Source organism: Phalacrocorax carbo, chromosome 10 (genome assembly GCF_963921805.1).
Source record: "Phalacrocorax carbo chromosome 10, bPhaCar2.1, whole genome shotgun sequence".
In the NCBI taxonomy this organism is placed as follows: domain Eukaryota; kingdom Metazoa; phylum Chordata; class Aves; order Suliformes; family Phalacrocoracidae; genus Phalacrocorax; species Phalacrocorax carbo.
This window is the reverse complement of record NC_087522.1, coordinates 23,484,959-23,506,247: the sequence shown is the minus strand read 5'-3', so window position 1 is coordinate 23,506,247 and position 21,289 is coordinate 23,484,959. Positions and strand designations below refer to the sequence as shown.

General features: G+C 51.1%; 2 protein-coding genes across 6 annotated transcripts in view; both read left to right on the top strand.

Annotated features, from left to right (window-relative positions):
* Positions 1-12,943: 12,943 nt before the first annotated feature.
* LOC104046373 (transmembrane protein 151B) lies at positions 12,944-16,379 on the top strand. The gene has a single exon (XM_064461236.1). The coding sequence runs from the start codon at positions 13,082-13,084 to the stop codon at positions 14,477-14,479; it is 1,398 nt and encodes a 465-aa protein (XP_064317306.1). The 5' UTR covers positions 12,944-13,081; the 3' UTR covers positions 14,480-16,379.
* A 4,294-nt stretch (positions 16,380-20,673) lies between these two features.
* The window catches only part of TYRO3 (TYRO3 protein tyrosine kinase), a 43,366-nt gene continuing 42,750 nt past the window's right edge, over positions 20,674-21,289 (top strand). For 2 of the 5 annotated variants that reach the window (XM_064462507.1, XM_064462504.1), the window contains exon 1: positions 20,675-21,115. In XM_064462507.1, the coding sequence (XP_064318577.1) occupies positions 21,028-21,115 (88 nt within the window). In that variant the 5' untranslated portion in view covers positions 20,675-21,027. Of the gene's footprint in view, positions 21,116-21,289 lie in introns of all 5 variants that reach the window. The other 3 variants (XM_064462508.1, XM_064462505.1, XM_064462506.1) reach the window with 2 other exon arrangements.

The following is a 21,289-nucleotide window of genomic DNA, read 5'->3' as shown; positions in this document are numbered from 1 at the left end:
GGGGACTGTCTGTTGGCAGGCCAGGGCGGCAGCTCAATCCTCTGGTTCCCACCAGCTGGTACTCAGAGTGGCAGGATGCAACAGCTTACATGCAGATGAGACGCCTTCCCAGAGAGTGCAGCCACAATGCTTACGTGAAAGCGCTTTCTAAATGCCATTTTTTCAGTGTTTTCAGGTGCTATTAAAAGGTGTGCCGAAGCTATGCCATGGGCCAAAGTCAAGTCAAGAAATAAAATCCAGGTGTCCTGGCTCCCAGCTTCCCTTTTAACCATTAGGTGTTTAAATGAATTTCCAGTGAAGTTTTCACCTGCTGTGCTGTCACATATTATTACGGAATGTGTCACAGAGAAAGAAGAGAGAAGTGAGAGGGAGAGAGAAGTGATGTTTATGATGAAGCCTCTTACCTCAAAGGGAAGCATTAGCTGCTGGAATACTACCTCATCTTAACTGGAGCACCATTATAAAAAAAAATAAACCTGACAGCACTGAGGTCCCAGCTGTGTTCAAAAAGGTGCAAAGATGGGAAAACGCACTCCCTGAATCTGTCAGAGCAGCTGAAGCTCGAGCAGTGGCTGAGTGTTATTGCAAGGGATGCTCAGCTCAGCAGCGTGAGGGACCTGACACGGCCCCAGCCTGAGCTGCGGCAGCCCAGCACCACGGGCTGGCAGGTTCTCTGCTGAAGTGTGGCTGGCAGGCTCTCACTGGGAGGTCACACATGGGAAAGGGGAAGGCTGGAGGATGAGAGGTCAAATCACAGAGCCACCTTGTTCTGGTTTTACTAGGTAAAATGACGGCTTTGCAAAAAAAGAGAATAAAAATCAAACTTCATGGTTCTGGACAAAGCTTGATTCACAGTTCACTTTGAAAGACTTCCCCTGACTTCTCTGGAGCTTGGATCAGTCCCAGATCATATTTCTTCTGAGGACTTGGGAGATGTTCCTATCCCCCATTTAAATCTCAAGGTGTTCCTTCAAAGTAAACAAAGATTAAATGCCATTGATAATAATGAACTATTTTTTCTCATTTGCAAAGCCTCTCAACAGTGGCATTCAACAACTGGGCTGCAAATAGCTGGTGAGGAGCTAAGACTCAGGCTTCTTCCTCACAAGGCTGTCTCCTCCCGGCTCCCTGCCTCCCCGCCCAGGGAAGCTGGTCTGAGGCTGTTGTCCAGCCTGGCTCCAGGTCAGTCCCTCACTCCCCCGTGTTGAGATTGAGCGAAGGTCAGGCAGGGCCTGTGGCAAAGGTGGGAACACTAAAGCACAGGACATGCACCTTCAAGGATGGAGAGAATGCCTGTGAACCTAGGGACCCAGGACTGTGAAGGAACAAGCTGACCACTGAACTATGGCTCTAACATCCACTACTGCAGGCTGCTTGTTTGCACAGCACAAGAGAAAATACACCCGCTCAAGCACCGCCAGCCTCCTCTTGCTGCTCGCTCCTCCGCTACCCCTGAAGAGCTGCATCTTGCGAGCAAAGGTGGGTGAGAAAGAGGTATTTACAGGATTCCTGTTTAACCCGACTGGGACTTTGTCAAGCACACAGAGGCCAGCAGCTAGCTACTCTCCCCTTCTCCCCTCCCTGCTGTCCCCATCCCTCCGGGACTGAAGCAACAGGAGCTGGTCCCACCAGCCCTCCTCTTTTCCCTTGGCCGGTGTCAGTTTTCTCTTTGTGTCAGCAAAGACACCAGTAACACCAGTGCCATCAGCAGGTTGCATCTAGCTGATATCCTGGGGCTGTAGGACTTCTGTGTCCCCTGTGGCTTGCCCAAGGGTGCAGGGAGCTGGGTCTGGTGTTCGCAGGCTGGAGCACGCTGGAGCCTGCTCCTGCTGAGGTGAGGATCGCTCTGCTCTGCAGCCACAGGATGGACAGACACACGCATGCTGCCGTCAGCCCTGCCAGGAGCTCCCTGCAGCGCAGGAGCAGGGGCAAGGGCAGCTGCCCTGAAGCCCCTGTGCAGCGGGGCTGCTGACTGTGGTGGGGGGCAAGCGGGAGGCTAGGCACGATGCAAGCTGCAAAATACCAAACGGCACAGCTATGGCTCGTGCCAATCGCCCGGTCTCACTAATCTGGCAATGGCTGGGAACCACATCCCAGGACCTTTCCTGAGGATATGTGATGCTTTTATCATTTGACTGATAAGTATTGAGGTAAACCATGTTGTTATACCTGTAAAATTTACCCTGTGTCTACTAGGAACCACCGATATTCAAGGTGGGGGAGTGGGGAATATGAGCTAAACCTGTTGGGTATGCTTAAAGCGTAGGAAAAAGAACCATTCTTGGAGCTACTCACTTGTTCTGAGGCAGCTCAAATCCCAGCTTTTCTTTCCTGATGAACTCATTCCCAGCATTGACATTACTGGAAAAAATCCTCTGCCCCCAGAATATGGTCTTTGTGTTGCTGCCAAGTCAAAAGCCAGTGGCAGCAACATGAGCAACATGGGGGAAAAAGGGATAATTTTGTTAGTGTAGCATTTTCGTGAGCTTGTAGGAAGCTGCCACTAAAATAGCCCTGATTTCTGTTTTGCAAATGGTGACCACTTTGTTGATTCCTTGGCGCTGAAGATGGAAATGCACAGCCTTCCTTGGAGCCGCGTGCGGGAGCATCACCAGCCAGTGTGGCCAGGGCCAAATTCTTCGTGCCACTCTCATACTTACCCTTGTATTTTAGTAAGCGGCTTTCCCATCCTGCTGCGATGTGCGGCATATATATTGGCTGGGATCCAAATGTCTTTCTTTTCTGGGATTTCCTTTATTTCTGCTTGAAGTACTCAAAAGTATCCTGCAAGAGGGACTGCTGAATCTGACATTTTAGAGGACCGGAGGCTCCTTCTGTCCTGACCTCTGCTATCCTCTTCTTCAGATGATGGCTTGAATTCATTAGGGCAAATGGTGTGAAGTAACAGGCTGTTGTTCTGCGGTACTTCAGGGTGTCCTAGCATCTGAAATTCAGGTGAATCGGCAAGATTTGTGCCTTTTCATGGTTCTTCTTGTCCTGTGAGAGGCTTTGCTGGGGAGAGAATTTAATGCTACCATTTCATGCACCTTCCCACCCTGAAACATACCTTCTGACAGCTCTGTCGATGGAAGGAAGAGATTAAATCTCTGCAGGGGCTTAAACAACGAGAAACCAAGCGATGCCTGCTCACCACGGGAGGGCAACTGCCAAAGCGAATGCCTGAGTCAGTGAAGCTACGAACACATGGATTGCATGCAGGTTATTCTTTTTTAAATCAAGTAACATAATTTCTGCTTGGCATTGATGTCACGGCCCCTGCCTGCAGGAAGTTTTCATTCTCACAGAAGTTCCATGGCAGAAGAGGAAATGGTGCATCCAAAACGTACGTGCAGCCACCAGTGTGGTACACGTTCAAGGACTGGGCAGAAATTCTCTTTGGTGCAAAATGTCTTATTCTGTTGCCTTCTATCCCTTATATCTCCCGTCCCGTCCGTGCTGACAGCCACGCCAAGAGCACTTGTTACTGGCTCAGCATGAGCTAGGTGTAATGGCCGTCTTGCCGTTCAAGCTGGATGACAGGAGGGATTTTGTTTCAGGCTCCACAGGAGAGGATTTATGAGGTGGCTGGTGTAATATCTCCCTTTCCCTCACCAGGCCTTGTTATCGATGCCCCATGTGGTGCCCAGATTGGGTCACATGGTGGTGGAGCACTTCTGCCTGTCATACACCAACGTCTGGTTTAGCACAGCCCTGCAGGCTCCTTCCTCACCGTACTAATGCGTGCCTGACCTAGGAGTTCATTTGGCCCTGGAAGGCAATAAGAGGTTGTATTCTGCCTCTTCTCCTGTGGTTGTCTTCCCCCTGGTCACCCCAGACCTCTTGGGCCAGTCTTTCACCAGGATCACCTCAGGAGCGGGAAGGTATCTGCACCCACATCTGTTGTGGCTGCTTGGGGAAGGGTGGTAGAGATCTCCTTGCTCTTCTTGCATCATCCCTGTCCACTGCACGAATGGTAAAGCCTTTCTCACTGTCCAAGGTTGGTCCTGGTGTCGGAGCTCACATCATTTAAGGTTAACAGCCCAGCCTAGCGCTTGCCTAGCAAGGACTCTGTGGTCCTCTCTGTGTTATGTCCTGCCAGGAGGTGGAACATTTGCCACTGCTCTCTCTTGGTCAAGATAGAAGAGGTCTTGTAGGTAGAGACAAAAATCTGCTTTCATCCAGGCAGGTCACCCCCTGCCAAAGTGTGTGACTTGTGGTTATTGATTAGTCTTTCCCTTTCATGTATCTCATTGGGATGTATTCATCACTTGTATAAATCTGCAGAGACAAATGGAATTATGAATTGCATAAATTTATCAATTTTTTTTTCTGTCTTCTTGCTTTTCTGCTTTTACTTCTTTTCTTCCAATGCTATGTCAGTCTTTGCTCCACTCTTTTTTCCCCCATGGACAGGAAGATAATTCTTGCTAAACGAAAGAGGAAAAAAAAGAAGGAAAAGGTAAGATTGACCTTTTGCTCATATGAGTAATCCTGAGATGTGGGGTCCTTTTGTTCTTGAAAACAGTGATCGAGTCACCCCGTAGCCCCAAAGCCAGGTCTTGATAGAGAGCAGGAGCATGCGGTGATGCCGCACATCTCTCTGAGACACAGCTGCAGTGTCAGCCCTGCAACATGCTGTCACCTCCATGGGAGTCTCTGCCCCAATTTAGCACAACCTTATCCCACCCCCCAGGCTGTGAGGAGGAGAAAGGGGCATAGATCTGGGGATTTTTTTGAGAAGTTCCCAGTGGCAAGAAGCAGCTGTTCAGAAGTACTGCTTTCCAGGTCACAGATGGGCCCGGAGGACTGCTGGCTTATGAGACCGATGCTTTGGCGCTGTCAGGGGCAGTTCTTGCCCCACTGATCCTCACCCAGGTCCTTTCTCTGGGCCTGATTCCCTCCTGCCCCTGCCCAGGCTGACTGGTCTCCATCCTCGCCTGCCAGTGCCCTTCGCCTGCCTTGGTGGCACTGGCATTTGGAGCACGTCTAGGCTGTCCTTTTCTCTCCTCCACCTCTTGCCACCCCCCATGTTTCCCCTCATTTCTCTGTTTCTATTTGGGCCACGTCTTCCATACCCTCTGTTTTCTCTCATTTCATTTTAGACGTGATAGCATTTTGCTTCAGCAAAATTGCAGCTCTTGAGGTCATCCACCAAGGGCAAGCGCATTTACACGTGGGGTTTATACGGACAGCAAACGCCGTTGGCATGGTTTCCCTGAAGGAGGATTTTAATGCTTTTGAAATGGGGGAACCCAGATATCTGGCTGCAAACCACACGCAGCCAAACTTGGGCCCCAAACTGTCTACAAAACAAACATTAGAATAAATCCATGCAGGGGCAGCATATTTTCTGCCTGTACTGCTCGTGCTGGAGTTCTCAAGGAGACTGAAGCATGAAGTCTGACAGAAGAGGAAAAGCCATTTTGTCAGTCGAGAGCTGTGGAGAAATAGTAAGCATAAGGAAAAATGATATATCGAATTTTTAAAGACTCTGACTCCAAAACAGTTTGGTCCATTACCTTTGGACTTCACAGACTATTTCTTCCCCTCTGTTGGAGTCAGTTTGGTAACTTCCAGTTCAAATTTATTTTGCCAGTCAAAAACAGAAGTGGACGAAACAAGAGCTTTGTAATTGTCAGCGTAACTGTTTGCATGCCGTCAGCAGTACCGAGGCAGCTAGAAAAAGATGCTTCAAGCCCACACTGCTGTACAGCTACTTTTGGAGTAAAATACAGCTACTGATGAATAGCAGACCGCAACAGCAAGCTAGGTGATAATGTGCTCCACCAAAGCTTTGGGAGGATTTATCCTAGAATTGTGTCTAGACCTGCGTGTGGGATGACTCCTGGCAGTGAGCACTGGAAGCGTGAGGAGCGCCTTGGTGTCCACATAAGACCGAGAGCCTTGTTTTTATGATTGACACTTATTTTTATGAAGACAATTGTCTTGTATAAGTTAACGGGGTATTTAGCCATTAGAATGGCAGAGTTCTGCAGGAATAATTACCAGATTTGGCACTATCCACTGGAATTAAGCATAAAATCAGTACTGGTAACATTTACAGTTGGCACAAACTTTAGCAGGCTGGTCTGTAACGATGAGATGAACACAGTCCTACAGAGGGACCTGCTTCATTTGATAATTTTACTATTCAATCCAAAGCCAAATCTGAAGTTACACATTTCAGGGTGGAGAGTGCAGCCAACCATTCGGCTGTCCTCAGAAACGGTGACTTGAAAAATACCTGGGAGCAAAGCGGGTGAGTGGTTGAACATGAACTCCCAGGGTGGTGCTGGGCAAAAATCTGCTCATGGAACTCCTGAAGACAGTAAAAAGGGGGAATGAGTGGGAATGGGAGGTGATTTTATGTTTTGGTATGATGCCAGTGAAATAAGTGCTGAAGTCCTGTATCCACTTGCAGGGTACACGTTTGAGAAGGATCTCAAGGCGCTGGAGAGAAAGCAGAGCACCAAAAAGAGCTAGGAAAAGGACTATGCAGTGAAGGACTTCAAGACCTTGACCCATTTAAATTGTCAAAAAGAAGGCTGAGAGGTGTCATAATTAGAATGGAGAGGTATATTCAGAGAGAGGAGAGAGTCATATAAAAGGAGTCTTCCATCACCCAGAGAATGGGCATCCACACTGCCACGAATAGGGGCTCAAGTGAGGCAAAATTACAATGGCAGTAAAATTTCATCACCAGAACAAATTACAAAGTGGATCGCAGGTTCTGCATTTCTTTTAGTCTATCAGTTAAAGCAGAGTGTCTTTATGGAAGATGAGCTTTTACCACCACTTACAGGGCTGCACATAGGGCTGTAGAGTGAAATGGCATTGCCTGTGCGATATGGGAGCTACGGAGGGAAGGTGTAGTGTCTCCCAGTCTTAAGGTGTAAATATAGTTTGGGTTGTAATAGAAGCCAAGGCTTTCTGACTCAGAATAGCTTTGCAAAGTCAATAGGAGAAATTTCTGTGACTACCTGTAAGTGCTAAAGAACCGTCTGGCTGTTTATTATATCAAAAGTATCCCAGCCATCACCAAGGGTGACCCCTGCTGTCAAATATACTCCTCTCCAGAGGCCAGCAAAAGCAGCGAGCTGTCACTGGTAAAACAGAGGCACCGGAGTTTCAGGTTAGGGACCCAAAAACCTGGGCTGGTGGAATCTGTCTGGTTTTCTCTGAGTGTGGCTTTTCCTCCTCCTGCTAATGGGGGGGGCTCACCTGGGAGAATGGGGATGGCCAGCCCGCCTCAACCTGCACCCCAGGAAATTCATCAGTTCTTATGTATCCATCAAGGAAGGGACCTAGAGACATAGGCACAATTTGGTCACCCAGAAATATGTTGTTCTGCTTCTTTAGCGTCAGCCTGACATTTCAAATGTGCCTTTTAAGGAGAAATCAGGGCTGGGGGCTGTGTGTAATTTTTTACATTCTTGGCCACCGCCAGTACAGTGGCTTGCAGACTCACTCTAGGATGGTTACCAGCTACAACTTACTTGCCTGCATCTTAATGCTGCTCGCTCGCAAGTATTCAAGGGATGGGTCAGAGAGCCAAAACCAGCCGCTTGCTCTTGCCACCAGAGCATGCTCAGTTCCAGCTGCTAAGCAGGGGATGTGCCGGGCTGTGCACTCCCCCTCTGCTCTCTCTCCAACCCTTTCTGCGGGTGAGCGAGATTAGCAGCCCAAATCGGCGCACTGCTACAACACAGAGCATGTTTTAATGATTTTAATTACAGTTGCTGCAGCCAGAACCTGACCTGGCTGCTCTAGAGCCAGGATGAGCACTGGGTGGGTGTGCCTGTGTGCGAGGGAGGCTCCACACCGGTCCTTGCATACCTGCTTTTGATCTTGGGCATCTGCCATCGGAGGGTGTCTTTGAAGGCAATTGCCCTTTCAGCCACTGCCCGGATGTTTTATCATTTGCAAACGAAGTTTTGCACAGAACTTTCTTGAAAGAGAAATAATTGAAGTGTTGTCAGCCTGGAAACTCCTGTCTGCTACAGGTGTCGGTTGAAATTCCAGTTCTCTGTCGGCAGTTAGGGCTTTCCAGACTAACTTCCAGCAACTGCGGCAACAAATTAAATAGCATCTATTGTTTAGCGTCTCAAAAGGCTCCACAGACAGAAAATAGGCCATGGGAGGACGTGGAGCTGCCTCTTCGTTTTGCATGGTACACAGACCCTTTCGCTCGACCTGAGCTTTCTGGAAATGATGGGCCAAAAAAACCCGACGCAAATGCAGAGCGCTGCTGCGGAGCTGACTGCCTGGGGCAGAGCTGTCCCCAAACCTTGGCCCTCTCCACAAGTGCCACTTCTCATCCGTGACGCTCTCCTCATTTGTGCTGAGATCTACTAAAGAATTTGGGAAATATTTTTGTTGTTGTTTTTAAGTGTGGAAGAGTAAAGTGAATTTTGACTTGTGACTATGAATAGCTTGGGTAAGAGTTAGCAGGAGTTTCCAATCCGGTCAGGTATGATGAGAAGGGAGGCCTCTGAAAGCTGTTCAGCAGCATGCCAGAGCGTAGCAAGGCATTATTTATAGCGTATGTTTTTAACACGGCTTGAAATTCGTAAACAATAATACTGACAGCTCAGCTGTGCATCGTCACAGCATTCCATCCAAAACAGGAGATTTCCACAATTTGTGCTGTCATCAGAGCTGGTCAGGACCTTTCGGGTGAAACTCTTGATTTGGCAAAGCCATCCCTCTTCGCAGAAGTGGTTGTAGAATCACAGAACGGTTTGGGTTGGAAGAGGGCTTCAAAGATCATCTAGTCCAACCCCCCCCTCCATGGGCAGGGACATCTTGTACTAGATTGGGTTGCTGAAAGCCCTGTCCAACCTGACCTTGAACACTTCCAGCAATGGGACATCCACAACTTCTCTGGGCAACCTATGCCTCGTTTAGTCTTCTGTCAGGAGTTCTTTCAGGTCAGTGCTGGAAGCAAAGCCCGAAGCAAAGCCCCCAGTATGCAGGAGAGGAAGGACACCTCTCTTGATTTGGGTTAGAGACCCAAATCCGTGAGTCCTAGCTCACAGGCAAAGTGCCTGGTGACTGAACCTTCATCTGTTCTGGGGCAATCTCTGGCTCTGGCTTTCTGTCAGGCTCTCTGTCTTTGCTTTCTTCAGTTATGTTCCTCTATTAACATTTTCCAGGGATTATGCTTTTGTTCCACGTCAAAGCAACACAGATCCTGCAGCATTCCTCAAAGGACGCAACTCCCGTTTGTTGGCTGGCCCAAGTTATCATGGAAATTATTACTTTCCTTAAGCATTTATTGTGCTCATCCAGAAAGACAAGCCTGCCCTGTTTCGATCTGAAACACTATGCGCGGAAAGGAGAAAATTCCACGTAGTACCACAAACATCATGCTTGCAAGAAGGTGGTATGTTAATTAATAAAGTCTGGGAGCCACTGGTTTATCATATTAATGAATTTGTTATGCAGAGAGAGATGGAAAGATATATTTCCTTATTAAATTTTTGAATGTCTGATACTTTTATTGTAATTATGTTCTATTTTGAGTTTTTCTTATAGACACTCTAATAGTGCTTCTAGTAGTATAATTGTGTTAGAGAATTATTTCAGCAAAGGGGAGGAGAAATAAGGGGATATAAGCTAGATGAACGTATTCAGAACTTGAAATAGGAGGGACAGCTCTGGGGGGTAGACCCTCGAAGAGAGATCCTTTTATAACTGAGGAACTGCGAGGAGTGGGATCTGCTTAGGAACACAGGAAGGTACGAGACAGTGGGACAGAAGAGCCAGGAGAAAAGAATCATGTTTCTCCCAAAGGGTTTTGAAGGTGAAGGCTCTGCTGAACTGGACTGGTAGGTGTGTGAATCACAGAGATGTGGCAGTGGGCTCTATGGTGGCACGTCTTCACTAAGGCAAGGAGGAGAGAAGCTGCCTTTCTTACAGGCTGCAGTAAGAATAGTGAAGGTAGCCTGGCTCGGGCTGATCCAGCCCTTTCAGTGCAGTGGGTTGAAAACCATTTTTGAAGTGTCTCCAGAGGCCGCATACAGAAGTGTTATCTTGGACTGGCAAGCCTCTGAGCTTCTACCAGCCCAGCCTGGTGCTGCTTCAGGGCTGGTGAGACTCTTCCCCAAAGGGGAGATGGCATTTCATAGAGCTAAGCACGTGAGGAGACATTTGCCCACTCTGATACAGCCTCTGATAGCCCTAACCAGCAGCGCTGGTTGAATTACCCCTCGGGCAGAAGCCAAGGTGTGGGTTGTAAGTTGGACCACAGAGCTGCCGAGAGCAGAAGTTGTTAGTCAAGGGATGTGAGATAAAGGGAAGGTGGGGATTGTCTTTGGCAAATAGTGCCTTAACTGATGTGGGACAGCCCCCTTGCATGGCTGCGCTCAGGCCGGGCTGACAGCGCTTCAAACAAGTCATAATAAAAATTGGGGTCCCTGGGGCTGCATGGAGTACTTGAGCACTCACGTTACATTAAAACTGACTCCTGCACAGCTTTTTCTGGGTCCACTGGCATTCTTCACAGTATTAACCGCATGTGATTTTACTTGAGAGGTACTTGTGGAAACCTGAGTGTGAACTTAAATTCCCGAGTTAGAATATTGCCCAGCTGTTTTCTGTCCCAGTGACTGGAGTAGAGAGATGTTAATTTTTAGAGTTTTCTTCACCTCAGAAAACCTTCAGGAGAAAGAAAAGGGTAGAGGTTTGCAATTCTTCATTGCAATCTATACTTTTGCATTACTACGGCACTTAAAAACTCTGGTTCCATGTCAAGAAGAGACAAAGAATAGAAGGCAGTGATTCCTGGTGGAGTTCCCATGAGTGGGGAGAGCCAGGGGCTCTGACCCAGGGTCCAGTGTACCGCTGGGACAGAAGCCTATGCTGGGGCAGTGACCACACTGGAACAGAATGGTGGGTATTTGACAAGAGTTTCAAGGGATTAAACTCTCCATGACGGCATGTAGACTCAGGGTTTCACCCCCAAAACTCCCATAGTTATTTTTCAGCTGGTTTGGTGACTGCCTGAAGCCACATTGTGGCTTTCCTCAAGATTTCCTGCAAAAGGCTAAGGAAAACAGCCTTATTCTCACCCATACTAAGGTCTTTTCGCTGCCCTACCTACAGAAAAGTTATGTACTGTGTCCTTCATAACTCACTTAGCTTCTCTACACACATTTTGGCCACTGTAAAGACAATATAGTCTAGAATAATTATTCTTTATTCTGACACATACACAAAAAAGGCTTGAGATAAGAATTGAAATTTTTTACAGATTCCTTCTGGATGCATCAGGAAGATTCAGGAGCCAGATTCTGCCCTTAATCCCTGCGGATGAATACTAGTGTAGCTCCCTAAAATCAGTAAAATCACTCTGCACTTACACAGTGTCAGATTAGAAGCTACAAGATCAAAACCAAATCCCATGAAGTCTAGTTTAGTTTGGCAGTGCTCAAAGCAAGCCATAAAACCCTCTATAGTTACTTAGAAGTGGTTCTTCTTCCCCCCAAAAAGGAGTATTAAATCTGACCTCAGACCCCTGCAAGGCCAGGTGCCAATGCTTCCATCTTATTGAGAGGACAGTAAACTATTTCTAGTGGCACCGTGTTATTATTTCCTGAGTCATAAGGTGCTGCTTCTTAAATTCCTTGCTGGTTCAAGATTACTTACTGAATCCTAACTGTTGTGGGTCCGAGATAAGCTATACTAGGGGCAAACTTTATCCTGGGAGAAAGAGAAGGCATTTCCCAAACCTAGCATCTATTGGCATCTATGGAGCAGTTTGATGCATTAGAGGTCACCCCTTGGGAGAAGGAGTAACAGTGCTTCTATTTTTGCATTAAATCAGCCTCGGCAGAGGGCACGATGATGCATGAATATCAGTGTGTATCTGCTTTCTCACTGTCATTTCCTGGGAGTTAGGGGGGAGGCAAAAGACGGCGGTAACAAGAGGGACGCAGGCAGCCCTTCACATTACCTATCAGGGCAGCAGGGGGTCTTGCTTCAGGCACTTTCTACAGACAGGCAGCTGCCAGCTGGTAACGTAACTGGTCTTTGCAGGGAGACTACTCTGTTTCCTCTAGCTGCTTGGCTCGATTTGGCATTTTTTACTATAGCCCAACCTAACATGACTATGCAGCTGATTCACTGCACCATGGCTGGGGTAAGGGACTGCAATCACACCATCTCAGGGGACACAGAGTGCAAACTCCAGCTCTACTCCCAGCCTGACTTTTGGGACTTGAAAGAGAGGGATGTGCTATGTTTTAAATATTCACACATACACCCTTAGCTGCCATGCTTAAGCTTTCAGGTATTTTAGGTCAGAGCAAGACTTCTAACCAGCCTGAAGCTCTGCTGCATCGTGCTGTAATCCTGAGATTTTTTTCAACTAAATGTGCTTGAACCTAGTGATTTTCCTGATGGCTCACCTCCAAGAAAAATGGTGTCGGTCTTTTGGTAGGTTTCAGGGTTGGGTGTGAGTCAGCTCTGAGTCAGGCAGCAGCTCCAGCTCCACAAAGTGCTGGTCCCCTGTGTTGGCCATGGCCCTGCGATGGATGCTTCTCCCAAGCCTCCCCAGCAGCACTGTGTGGGAACCCAGCCGCTGGGCACTTGCGAAGCAAACGGACAAGTCCACAACCCCATGCTTTTGGCGGTTCGCATGCTGCAAAGCCCTCTCAGCCTTGGAAAATGGCAGGGTGCTTAGATGATGCTGGCTCCAGACAGGGAGAAGGAGATGGGGACCCATCTCACCCCCTGCAGGGGGGCCCATCTGGCAGGGGAGCGGGCATGGCAAGTCACTGCCACGTGAACAGCTTCCCTCCCCAGAGGCAGGAGGAAGCAAGGAAAGCGTTTGGTCCAGAGATCTCTGTCCCTGGCACAGCATGTCTGTTTATATTCACATTTATATTAAGCAGGGTGGTGTCCCAGTCCTCAGGCAGGTGAGAGCCAAGCCAGATGCAGTCTTGAAGGCAACAGTCACTGTGTACGTTGTGCAAAGTGGTGTGACTGACAGTTTCCTCGCTCTCTTTGTGTCCTTCTCTCCCCCTCCCTGGTGGTGTGATTGAAGCAACGCCCCGTGAAGCAGTCCCTGAGCGCCTGCATGTGCCGAGAGTCCCACTGGAAATGCCTCCTGCTCTCCATCCTCATGTACGGCTGCCTGGGTGCCGTGGCCTGGTGTCAGCTGGCCCGGGTCACGAAGCTCAGCTTTGATAGCTCCTTCAAGGGCAAGTCCATGATCTACCATGACAGCCCGTGCTCAGACGGCTACGTCTATATCCCACTGGCCTTCCTCTCTATGCTGTACGTGGTGTACCTGGTGGAGTGCTGGCACTGCCACGTCAAGAGAGAGCTGCAGTACAAGGCGGATGTGGACAGTGTCTATGAATGTATCAACCGCATGCAGCAAGCCACGCCGTGCATCTGGTGGAAGGCCATCAGCTACCACTTTGTGCGGCGAACCCGGCAGGTGACCCGCTACCGCAACGGTGATGCCTACACCACCACGCAAGTCTACCATGAGAGGGTCAACACCCATGTGGCTGAAGCTGAGTTTGACTACTCTCACTGCGGGTACAAGGACATCTCCAAGGAGCTCCTGGGCCTGGAGAGCTACACAGCCACCAAGCTGAGGTTCACCAAGTGCTTCAGCTTTGCCAACATCGAGTCTGAGAACTCTTACCTGACTCAGAGGGCTCACTTCTTCACGGAGATCGAGGGGCTGGATGACTACATGGAAGTGAGGGAAGGCATGCAGCTCAAAAATGTGGACTTTAAAGAGCTCATGATGGCCTATGGGGACCCCGATCATCTGCCATGGTACGTGTCCCACTATGCTTTCTGGGTGGCAGCCATCCTGATGATCTCATGGCCGCTCAGGGTACTCATAGAGTATCGGACTGCTTATGTCCACTACCATGTGGAGAAGCTGCTGGGTCTGGAGTACACAGTGCCCACGGCAGCGGAGGAGCCCTTGTACCGGTACTGCATGCCCCGAGATGCCACGCAGGACAGCACCGAGCTGGAGTGGCACATCTGCACCAACCGGCAGCTGATCCCCAGCTATTCAGAGGCCATGCTCATGGACCTGGCCAACTCCCCAGCCTACAACAGCTATGCGGCGTGCCGGTACGGCGAAACGGCCCATGGCTGCGAGCGCTGCAACCGTGCCTCCAGCACCTCCTCCATCTTCTCACGCCACGCTTTCCACAGCTGCAGTGGCAACTCCCGCCTCTCCCTCAACACCAGCCGCTTCTCCCTCTGCCGCGTCCACGGCTCCCACAGGACAGGCCTCTGGAGGAGCCGCAGCAGCAGCATCGCGGACCGGGGCTGCCAGGACGAGCAGTGCTGCTCCTACTCCAGCCAGCTAGCTGTCAACGAAAACCCCCCAACCTACCACGACGCCCGCTTCTTCCCTGTCCTGATTGTGCACAGGCCAGAGGGGCGTGATGGGCGTCATTTCTATGTCAGGCGCTCCTCCTGTCTAGAAACCTCTCTGTGACAGGCCTCCATGGTCTGTTGGCTCCTCTGCCCCAGGACAGGGCTTGCAGAGGTGCTGCTGGCAGGGACCCTGCAAGCATCTGTTCTCCACAGCGGGTCAGCAGGACAAGCTTCAGCTCTTCTCCCTGCCATTGCAGGAGGACGCAGTCACTCCGACCGATGGCTAACCTCATTTCCAAGAGCTTCCCCCCCTCCTTTGGCTGGTCTCCCTAGTCTTTCGCTCTCCTCTTCCTTTCGCTCTTTCGCTCCTCATCCTTTCTCTGCTCCTCGGCTCCCTGCCTGTTCTCCCATCCCACCTTCAGTCTTTTTTTTTTTACGTTTCATTCACAGCATTTGACCACTGTTTCTGCTGGAGGATTTATAAAGCCTGTGCTCTGCAGCATATATTTGCCCTCTTGGCTGCCCTGCAAGGTAAGAAACTCAGAGGGAGCAAGGCAAAAGGCACGCAGCCAGCCAGAGTCGAGGCAGAAAGAGAATTCAGATCTGCAGGCGCTGAGTCACCTCCTGCAAGCTCCAAATGCGGTGATTTTTAAAATTAGTTTATTTTCACCAGCCTTTTTTCCTCTTCTTGTGTCGTTTATTCTTCTCTTTCTTCATGTTCTCCTCTCGCTTTACCTTCACCTTCCTTTTTTTTTTTTAGTTTTCTCACTTCCGCTTTCCAAACTTTCTGGGGTTTTGCCAGTGAGGTTGTCTTTAGGATGTAATTGCATTCCATTGGGCAAAAATAAGGTATTCATGGCACAAATGTTACTGACTGCTGACACAGCCACAGGCTGTGCCCCTGAGAAGTGCTGAGGACTTTCTTCCCAGAGCAGTGACGTACACCAATAAAGCAAAAAGCCCTTTGCTCACCTTGCCCTGCCTGGTCTGCAGCAGAGACACTGCTGCGTTTCCAGCTGTAGTTAACCTTGTCCGGCTCCACCCCTGTTACTGATTGTTGAGAACTGTAATGTAGATCAGTGTCCTGTTGGTGCCACTATTTTTAGGACTGTGGGTCTGGTTTGTGGTTGTTTCATTCCTACCACTTGCTCAGAGCTGCACGGGCTGGGCACAGGGAGAGGGGCTGGAGAGGAAAAGGCAAATGTGGTATTAACCCTCCCACTGACAGGCTGGAGTTGTTAGGAAGCTCTTCCACCCACAGCATCTATTAGAGCAGTTGCAGAACAACTCTACGTTATCCTTCAGCTTTCCACGTGCCCTGGGGAGGGCTTCTGGCCCGTAGCCCGCTGCCACCTTCCCACCTTCCCAGGCGGGATGCAGTGCCACCCCAGCCCCGGGCAGGGAGCGCAGCTGGCAGCCACCCGCCCCGGCTGCTCCTGCCGGGCCCCTGCAAGGCTCCCCTCTGAGCGGGCCCAGCTCCTTCCAGAAACGATCGGATTAGTCCCAGCAATGCCAAGGCCAGAGAGTGTCCGGTCCTGGTGGAGCAGAGTGCTGCGCTCTGGGCTGTGGGCTGCCCTCCTGGCCCGGCCGGAGACGCCCCACCAGCCAGGGACGGGCCCGAGAAGCTTATGGCCACACTGAGGACCCGCCAGGGACCTGGCGCCTGCCCAACCTCTATCCCACAAGGGATGGTCATGCGCTGAGCAAGCTCCGTTCCATTTCGTTGTGTGGATGGCGGAGATCATTAGCCACCGTGACTGACAGGAGAGTGCGATACGATCGCAATACAGTCACTTTCAAAAGCAAAGCGTCACTCCCTACGGCAAGTAGGTAAGAAAGCGAGCCCCTGGAGGAGCTGGCAACAAATGCTTCCTCCCAAGTCCATTCTGTGTCTATCTACATGTAATACAAGATTCGTAAAGTCATATTAGTATGTGCAGATTACATATGACTCTGCATACTTATATGGTGATTTCCTATGGCATTGACTGTTGCACCATGTTAAATACATTTTGTTTCAGTTTGAGGACTCTTTTTCGATGTGCTGTGTTTTATTTCAACTCCAGAAATAGAAACATTGGCAATACCTGGCTAACCTGCTGCAAATGATGGCCCCATCAGAAAGGTTGCTCAAATTCGTATGAGTTTATCTTTTTTAATGTAAATACTTTATGTATGATTTCTGTGACATTTTCATTCTGACAGCTTGGTATTTATTGCAAAAGATAGATAACACATATGATGTGTTAGTTTATCACCTCTAAAAAAGAATAACCATCCCAGACACATGGAGGAAGCAGGTTTGGGGCCGGGGTAATGATTATGGTTGGGCTGGGGCCAAACTGGATAACACTGAAACTTAGAGAAAAATCCAAACTTAGATCCACCCTGCAGTGATCCAGCCCTAGCCCCCGTCTACACCATGCCACCTACCACCCCCAGGCAGAGCTGGAAGGGTTTGGTAACTAGGAAAGAATCAAGCCTGAACTTACAGCTCAGACTCATCTTGATTTACTTGTATTCTGAAGATGGAGTAAATGCAAGTCTTTCATATGGTTCTCTGACCTTATCTTCATTCTCACAGAATGTTAAACCCAGCACATATGGAAGATGTAAGAGCTGGAGGTGGCTGAAACTTCATGAAACAGAGAGGCTGGAATATTCCAACACGGTTTCTTACTGAAGAGGTGGTAGGGAGGAAGACAAGAAAGGAGAAAGGAAGAGATGGTCGAAAAATGTAAATTAAAAGAGAACAGAGTTCAGCGGCAGCTATGATAATTCCCAAATAAGCAGCGTACATCAGTTATGGCAAGCTGAGCCCAGACGCAGGCAGGGTGAGTTTCAGTCTTCTTGTGTAGCTGCTGCAGCCACCGGTAGCTTTAAATACCATGTCCAAGGTCTTGGCATGGCCAGTTTGGTCCCATATATATTTCAAGATGGAGAGTTATATTTGTGTCCTCAGAAGTGGCCATGTTAAACAGTGTTATTATCCGACATGAATAAGCTCTGGCAATCCCATTATTATGATGGGCTGGGCAGAGAATGAAGACAGTTTATGCCCAGTTTAACCTTTTTAGTGTCCCCAGAAGCCACTGTAATATCCAGCAGCTCTCAAGCTGTGTCCTTGGCAGGGTTTGGAAAGCCCAGAGGGTTTCTGCTTCCTCATTCCTTATGTTCTGGCCCAATTTTGGGGCATTTATTCGAGAAGCCATCCCTAAGATGCAAAAGCCCCCCCACACATGGAGCTCCCTCCTGTCACTTGCTATAGCCTCTGGTCGTGACTGAAAAGCTAGGAGCAGCTCCCGTTCTGGCCTGGGGCTGAATATGCTGGTTTCAACATATCACCCGCTCAGGAAGCACCTGGACAGCCATCCTGGGTCTTGTACACTGTAGAGCAGAGCTACTCCTGCGACCCTTGAACACTACTTCATTGTCGCTCTTGCCATTGCCACAGCTCCCTGACACAGGATTAGGGATCCATTCCCTAGCAATGGAGGGGATAATGCTGCTCTTCAAATCCCAAGTCAGAGGATGGAGTGGGCAGGTTCTCAAATCCAAGTGCAAACCAGGCAGCTCTACGGAAAATGCCTTGTGCAAAGCACAGGGGTTTTGTATCCAGCTGCAGACTGACTAATTCGACAGCGAAGTAGCGGCATGCGCCAGCAGCTTTTGCTGAACTTTTAGGGCTATGGCTTCTCATGCGGAAAATGTTTTGGGGTGCTTTGTCACTGGGATAACCCATCCTCATCCTGTTGGGTCTCGAAAATTAGAAAAGGCTGAACAGCACAGGAAGGTGAGGAAATCCAGCAAATACTTCTTTCCCTCCTGCCTTCTCTCTCCCCTCCCTCCCTCTCTTAATTTCTTCCTTCTTCCTTCTCCCTCACCTTCAGAAGTCTCCCAGCACTGGGAATTCACCTTTTGATTATTGTGCAGCTCTTCGGACATTTTCTAGAACGTGCCTACACCACCCAGCAGGTCCGTTGAGATGTGACAACGTACTATCTCAACAGAAGGAGCAAGGAAAAGATGTAAGCCAGGAGGGCACCAGCTTATTTATAAGCCACTGTGCTGTGCCCTGCGCGTGTGGGCAGTGAGCCCACTTATATAGAGTTATGACCTGTAGGACAAAGCCACGTTGCTTAATGCAGTGGCGTGAGAGGCCGGGAAAGTTTATTTGTCTTCAGTCTCTAAAAGTATTTCAGAATCACCAGTTCCTTTGATTTCTGCATGGTAATATTGCACTCCTCCGTAAGTTTTCCCACAGCAGTTTGCACTCCAACTGGCAACGCGTGCAGGATTTCAGTCCAATTTTCATATGGCTCTTCCTGCCTATCGCTGTTGACACAAAGCCCTTCTTAGAAGAGCTGAAGCCAGATCCACTGCTGGGGAAAATTCCCTTTGGTCTCCTGCTTCCAGCACAGCTTTGCTGTCTTACACCAGCCCGGAGTCTGGCCTGTGCTGTGCTACAACAGCTTCCTATCCCATACTCCTCTTTGCAGATGAAAGCTCCTTTTCCGTTCTCCTTCCCCTTCCCAAAGCCTTTGGGAGCATCACGTATGACGTTTGGACGAAGCACAACATGCCCGTTGAGGTAGAGGAATGCTCTGGCCACACCGTGTGGAGTCAAGCCTCTCTCTGCCGCAGCCTCCCCGGATGGGCTTGGCCAAGTCACAACGCTTGCCTGTGCCTCCTCTCCCCTCCTTGTACACCCGAGAGTTTCCTGAGCCCACAGGGTCAGTATAACGTAGCAAGCCTCTGTAACTGTAAGGCTGGAAGAAAACCCTAGAAGGAAAACGCTGTAAAAACGCAGCATTATTCTAATGGCCATTATTTTTTCTCATGAGACAACTAAAATCTGCAAAAGTAGCTAGTTCCTGAAGGTGCTGTCACCATGAGTAAGTGCAGAAACACACCATGCACTTGGATAGATGGATATATATGGATACACGGGGGAGAGAGAGCAGCAACAGCAACGGTGCGCGAAGCTTTTAGCAAACACCAGCGCAGAAGCGCTCAGCCCAAAAGCCACCGTGCTCCCGGCGACAGGCATGTCACGATTTCCTGTCCCCGAGAGCGCCGAGGCTTCCCACCAATTCTCGGGTGGATGGCTTGTCGGTGTCTCCTCCTGGGCACCTCATTGCTTGCGGGACACTGGGGTGGGAGTGACATTTCCATTCCAGTCGTGAAGTCTTCTTGGCGTTGCTCCAGTCCCCCGGGAATTCCTCCCAGAAATGGACGTGGCTGGGGGCGGGCCGTGGGGGAGATCAGAGCTTGGGAGGGAGTTACGTGAGTTTATGGTGCCTCAGTTTCCCCATCTCCCTGATGGGGGATACCGCTGTTTCCTCACACCCCTCCGCTTAGCCAGGTTTGCAGCGCATTGCAGGAACCGCTGGGGAAGCATTGCACACCAATGGCTGTGGCAGAGCGGAAAGCTGCATTGTGTTTTAACACTATTGATCCTCACGGTGCCTTCCAACCCAGATTCTCACCGTAACCCCTACAAAAAGGCAACACTAGATTTTTTTTTTTTTTAAATTCTTTGTCGGTGACTTTTCCACACCGTGCTAGTAACTCTGTGGCAGCAGAGATCTCCTTCCTCAGACCTCTCCCTACTTTTCCAATGGTGGAAAAGAGGGCAAGGCCGAGCTGATCCTGCTTGGAGGGGACGGTGCATCTCCTCCCGTTCCCGGTGCTCTTCCACAAGATCAGGCACCGGGATGGGGCGGCCAGCATCCCCAGGGCCGGGGTCCGGCTGGTGAGGGGAGCCGAGGCAAGGAGAGGGAGAGGGCTGCCGTGGGGAGATGGGGCTGGGGGCGCTGGGGGCGCGAGGTGAGGTGCTGCTCGCCCCGGCAGAGCTTTGGTTTTGGGGGGGGGGGGGGGGGCTGAGCCCCGGTGGGGTCCCCAAGCCCTCCTCCCCTGGGGGGGGGGGCTGGAGGGTGCATGTGGGAGCAGGCTGGCCTCCTGCTTCCATATGTAAGTAGGGGAATAAGCGATCTGGTTGTGTGTCCGTCCCCCCCCCGCCCGATGCCCCGGCACCTTCCGCCGATGTGGGTCACCGGCTGCCGCCGCTCCGGCAACTGGGCCGCCCGCTGGGGCAGCCCCCGGGGGCCCGCCTCCAGCCCCCCCCCCCCCACCCCCTCCCGGCCGCCCTCCGGAGGGGCCCGGCCCCCGGGGCGGGGGGCGGCGGGGTCCCCCCCGCGGCGCCGTCCCGCAGCGCCGGAGCGGGGGCGGTGGGCGCGCCGTTGCGGGGGCGGCGGGCTCCGGGCTCATGCATATTCATGAGCGTGATGTCAGAGGGGGAGCACAGCGCTCGGTGACCGCCCGAGAGCGCCATTTCCTGGAGGAGAAGGCGGCGGCTGAGGAGGGACGGACGGACGGACGGACGGGCGGACGGGCGGAACCGCGCGGAGCCGCGCGCCGGCAGGTGGAGATCGCCCGGCTCCAGCCCCGCACCGCCCCGCACCGGCCCCGTCGCTCCCCGGCGGAACCTGCTGCCGCTCGCCCCGGCCGGAGCCGCGGCCAGAAGTTGGAGCGTCCCCGCAGCCTCTCGGGGGAGTCCGGTGGCGGGCAGCGACGCGGGGCCGCCTCCGTCGCCTCCGTCGCCGGTGGGAGCCCCCCGCAGCGCCGGGAGCTCGCGGGGCGAGGGGGGAGGATGGTGGTGCGGGAGCGATGGAGCTGAAGCGGAGCATGGCGATCCCGCCGTTCCTCTTGTTGGGACTGTGGGCTGCGGCGCTGCGGGACGTGGCCGCCGTGGCAGGTGAGAGGGGCGCACAGCGCTGGGCGGGCGGGGGTCGCCGCGGCCCCGGGGCCTCGGGCAGCCGCGGGTCGGGGCTGGGGCCGCCCCGTTTTGCCCTCCCCCCCGCGCCCGGGCTGTGCGGGGCGCGGCCGGTCGCCCGCGAGCACCGGGTAGTAAATCGCAGCCTGAATAATC

What these genes read in the sequence shown, in the direction of transcription:
- LOC104046373 (XM_064461236.1), top strand. Translation starts at nt 13,082, where the DNA reads ATGTGCCGAGAGTCCCACTGGAAATGCCTCCTGCTCTCCATCCTCATG.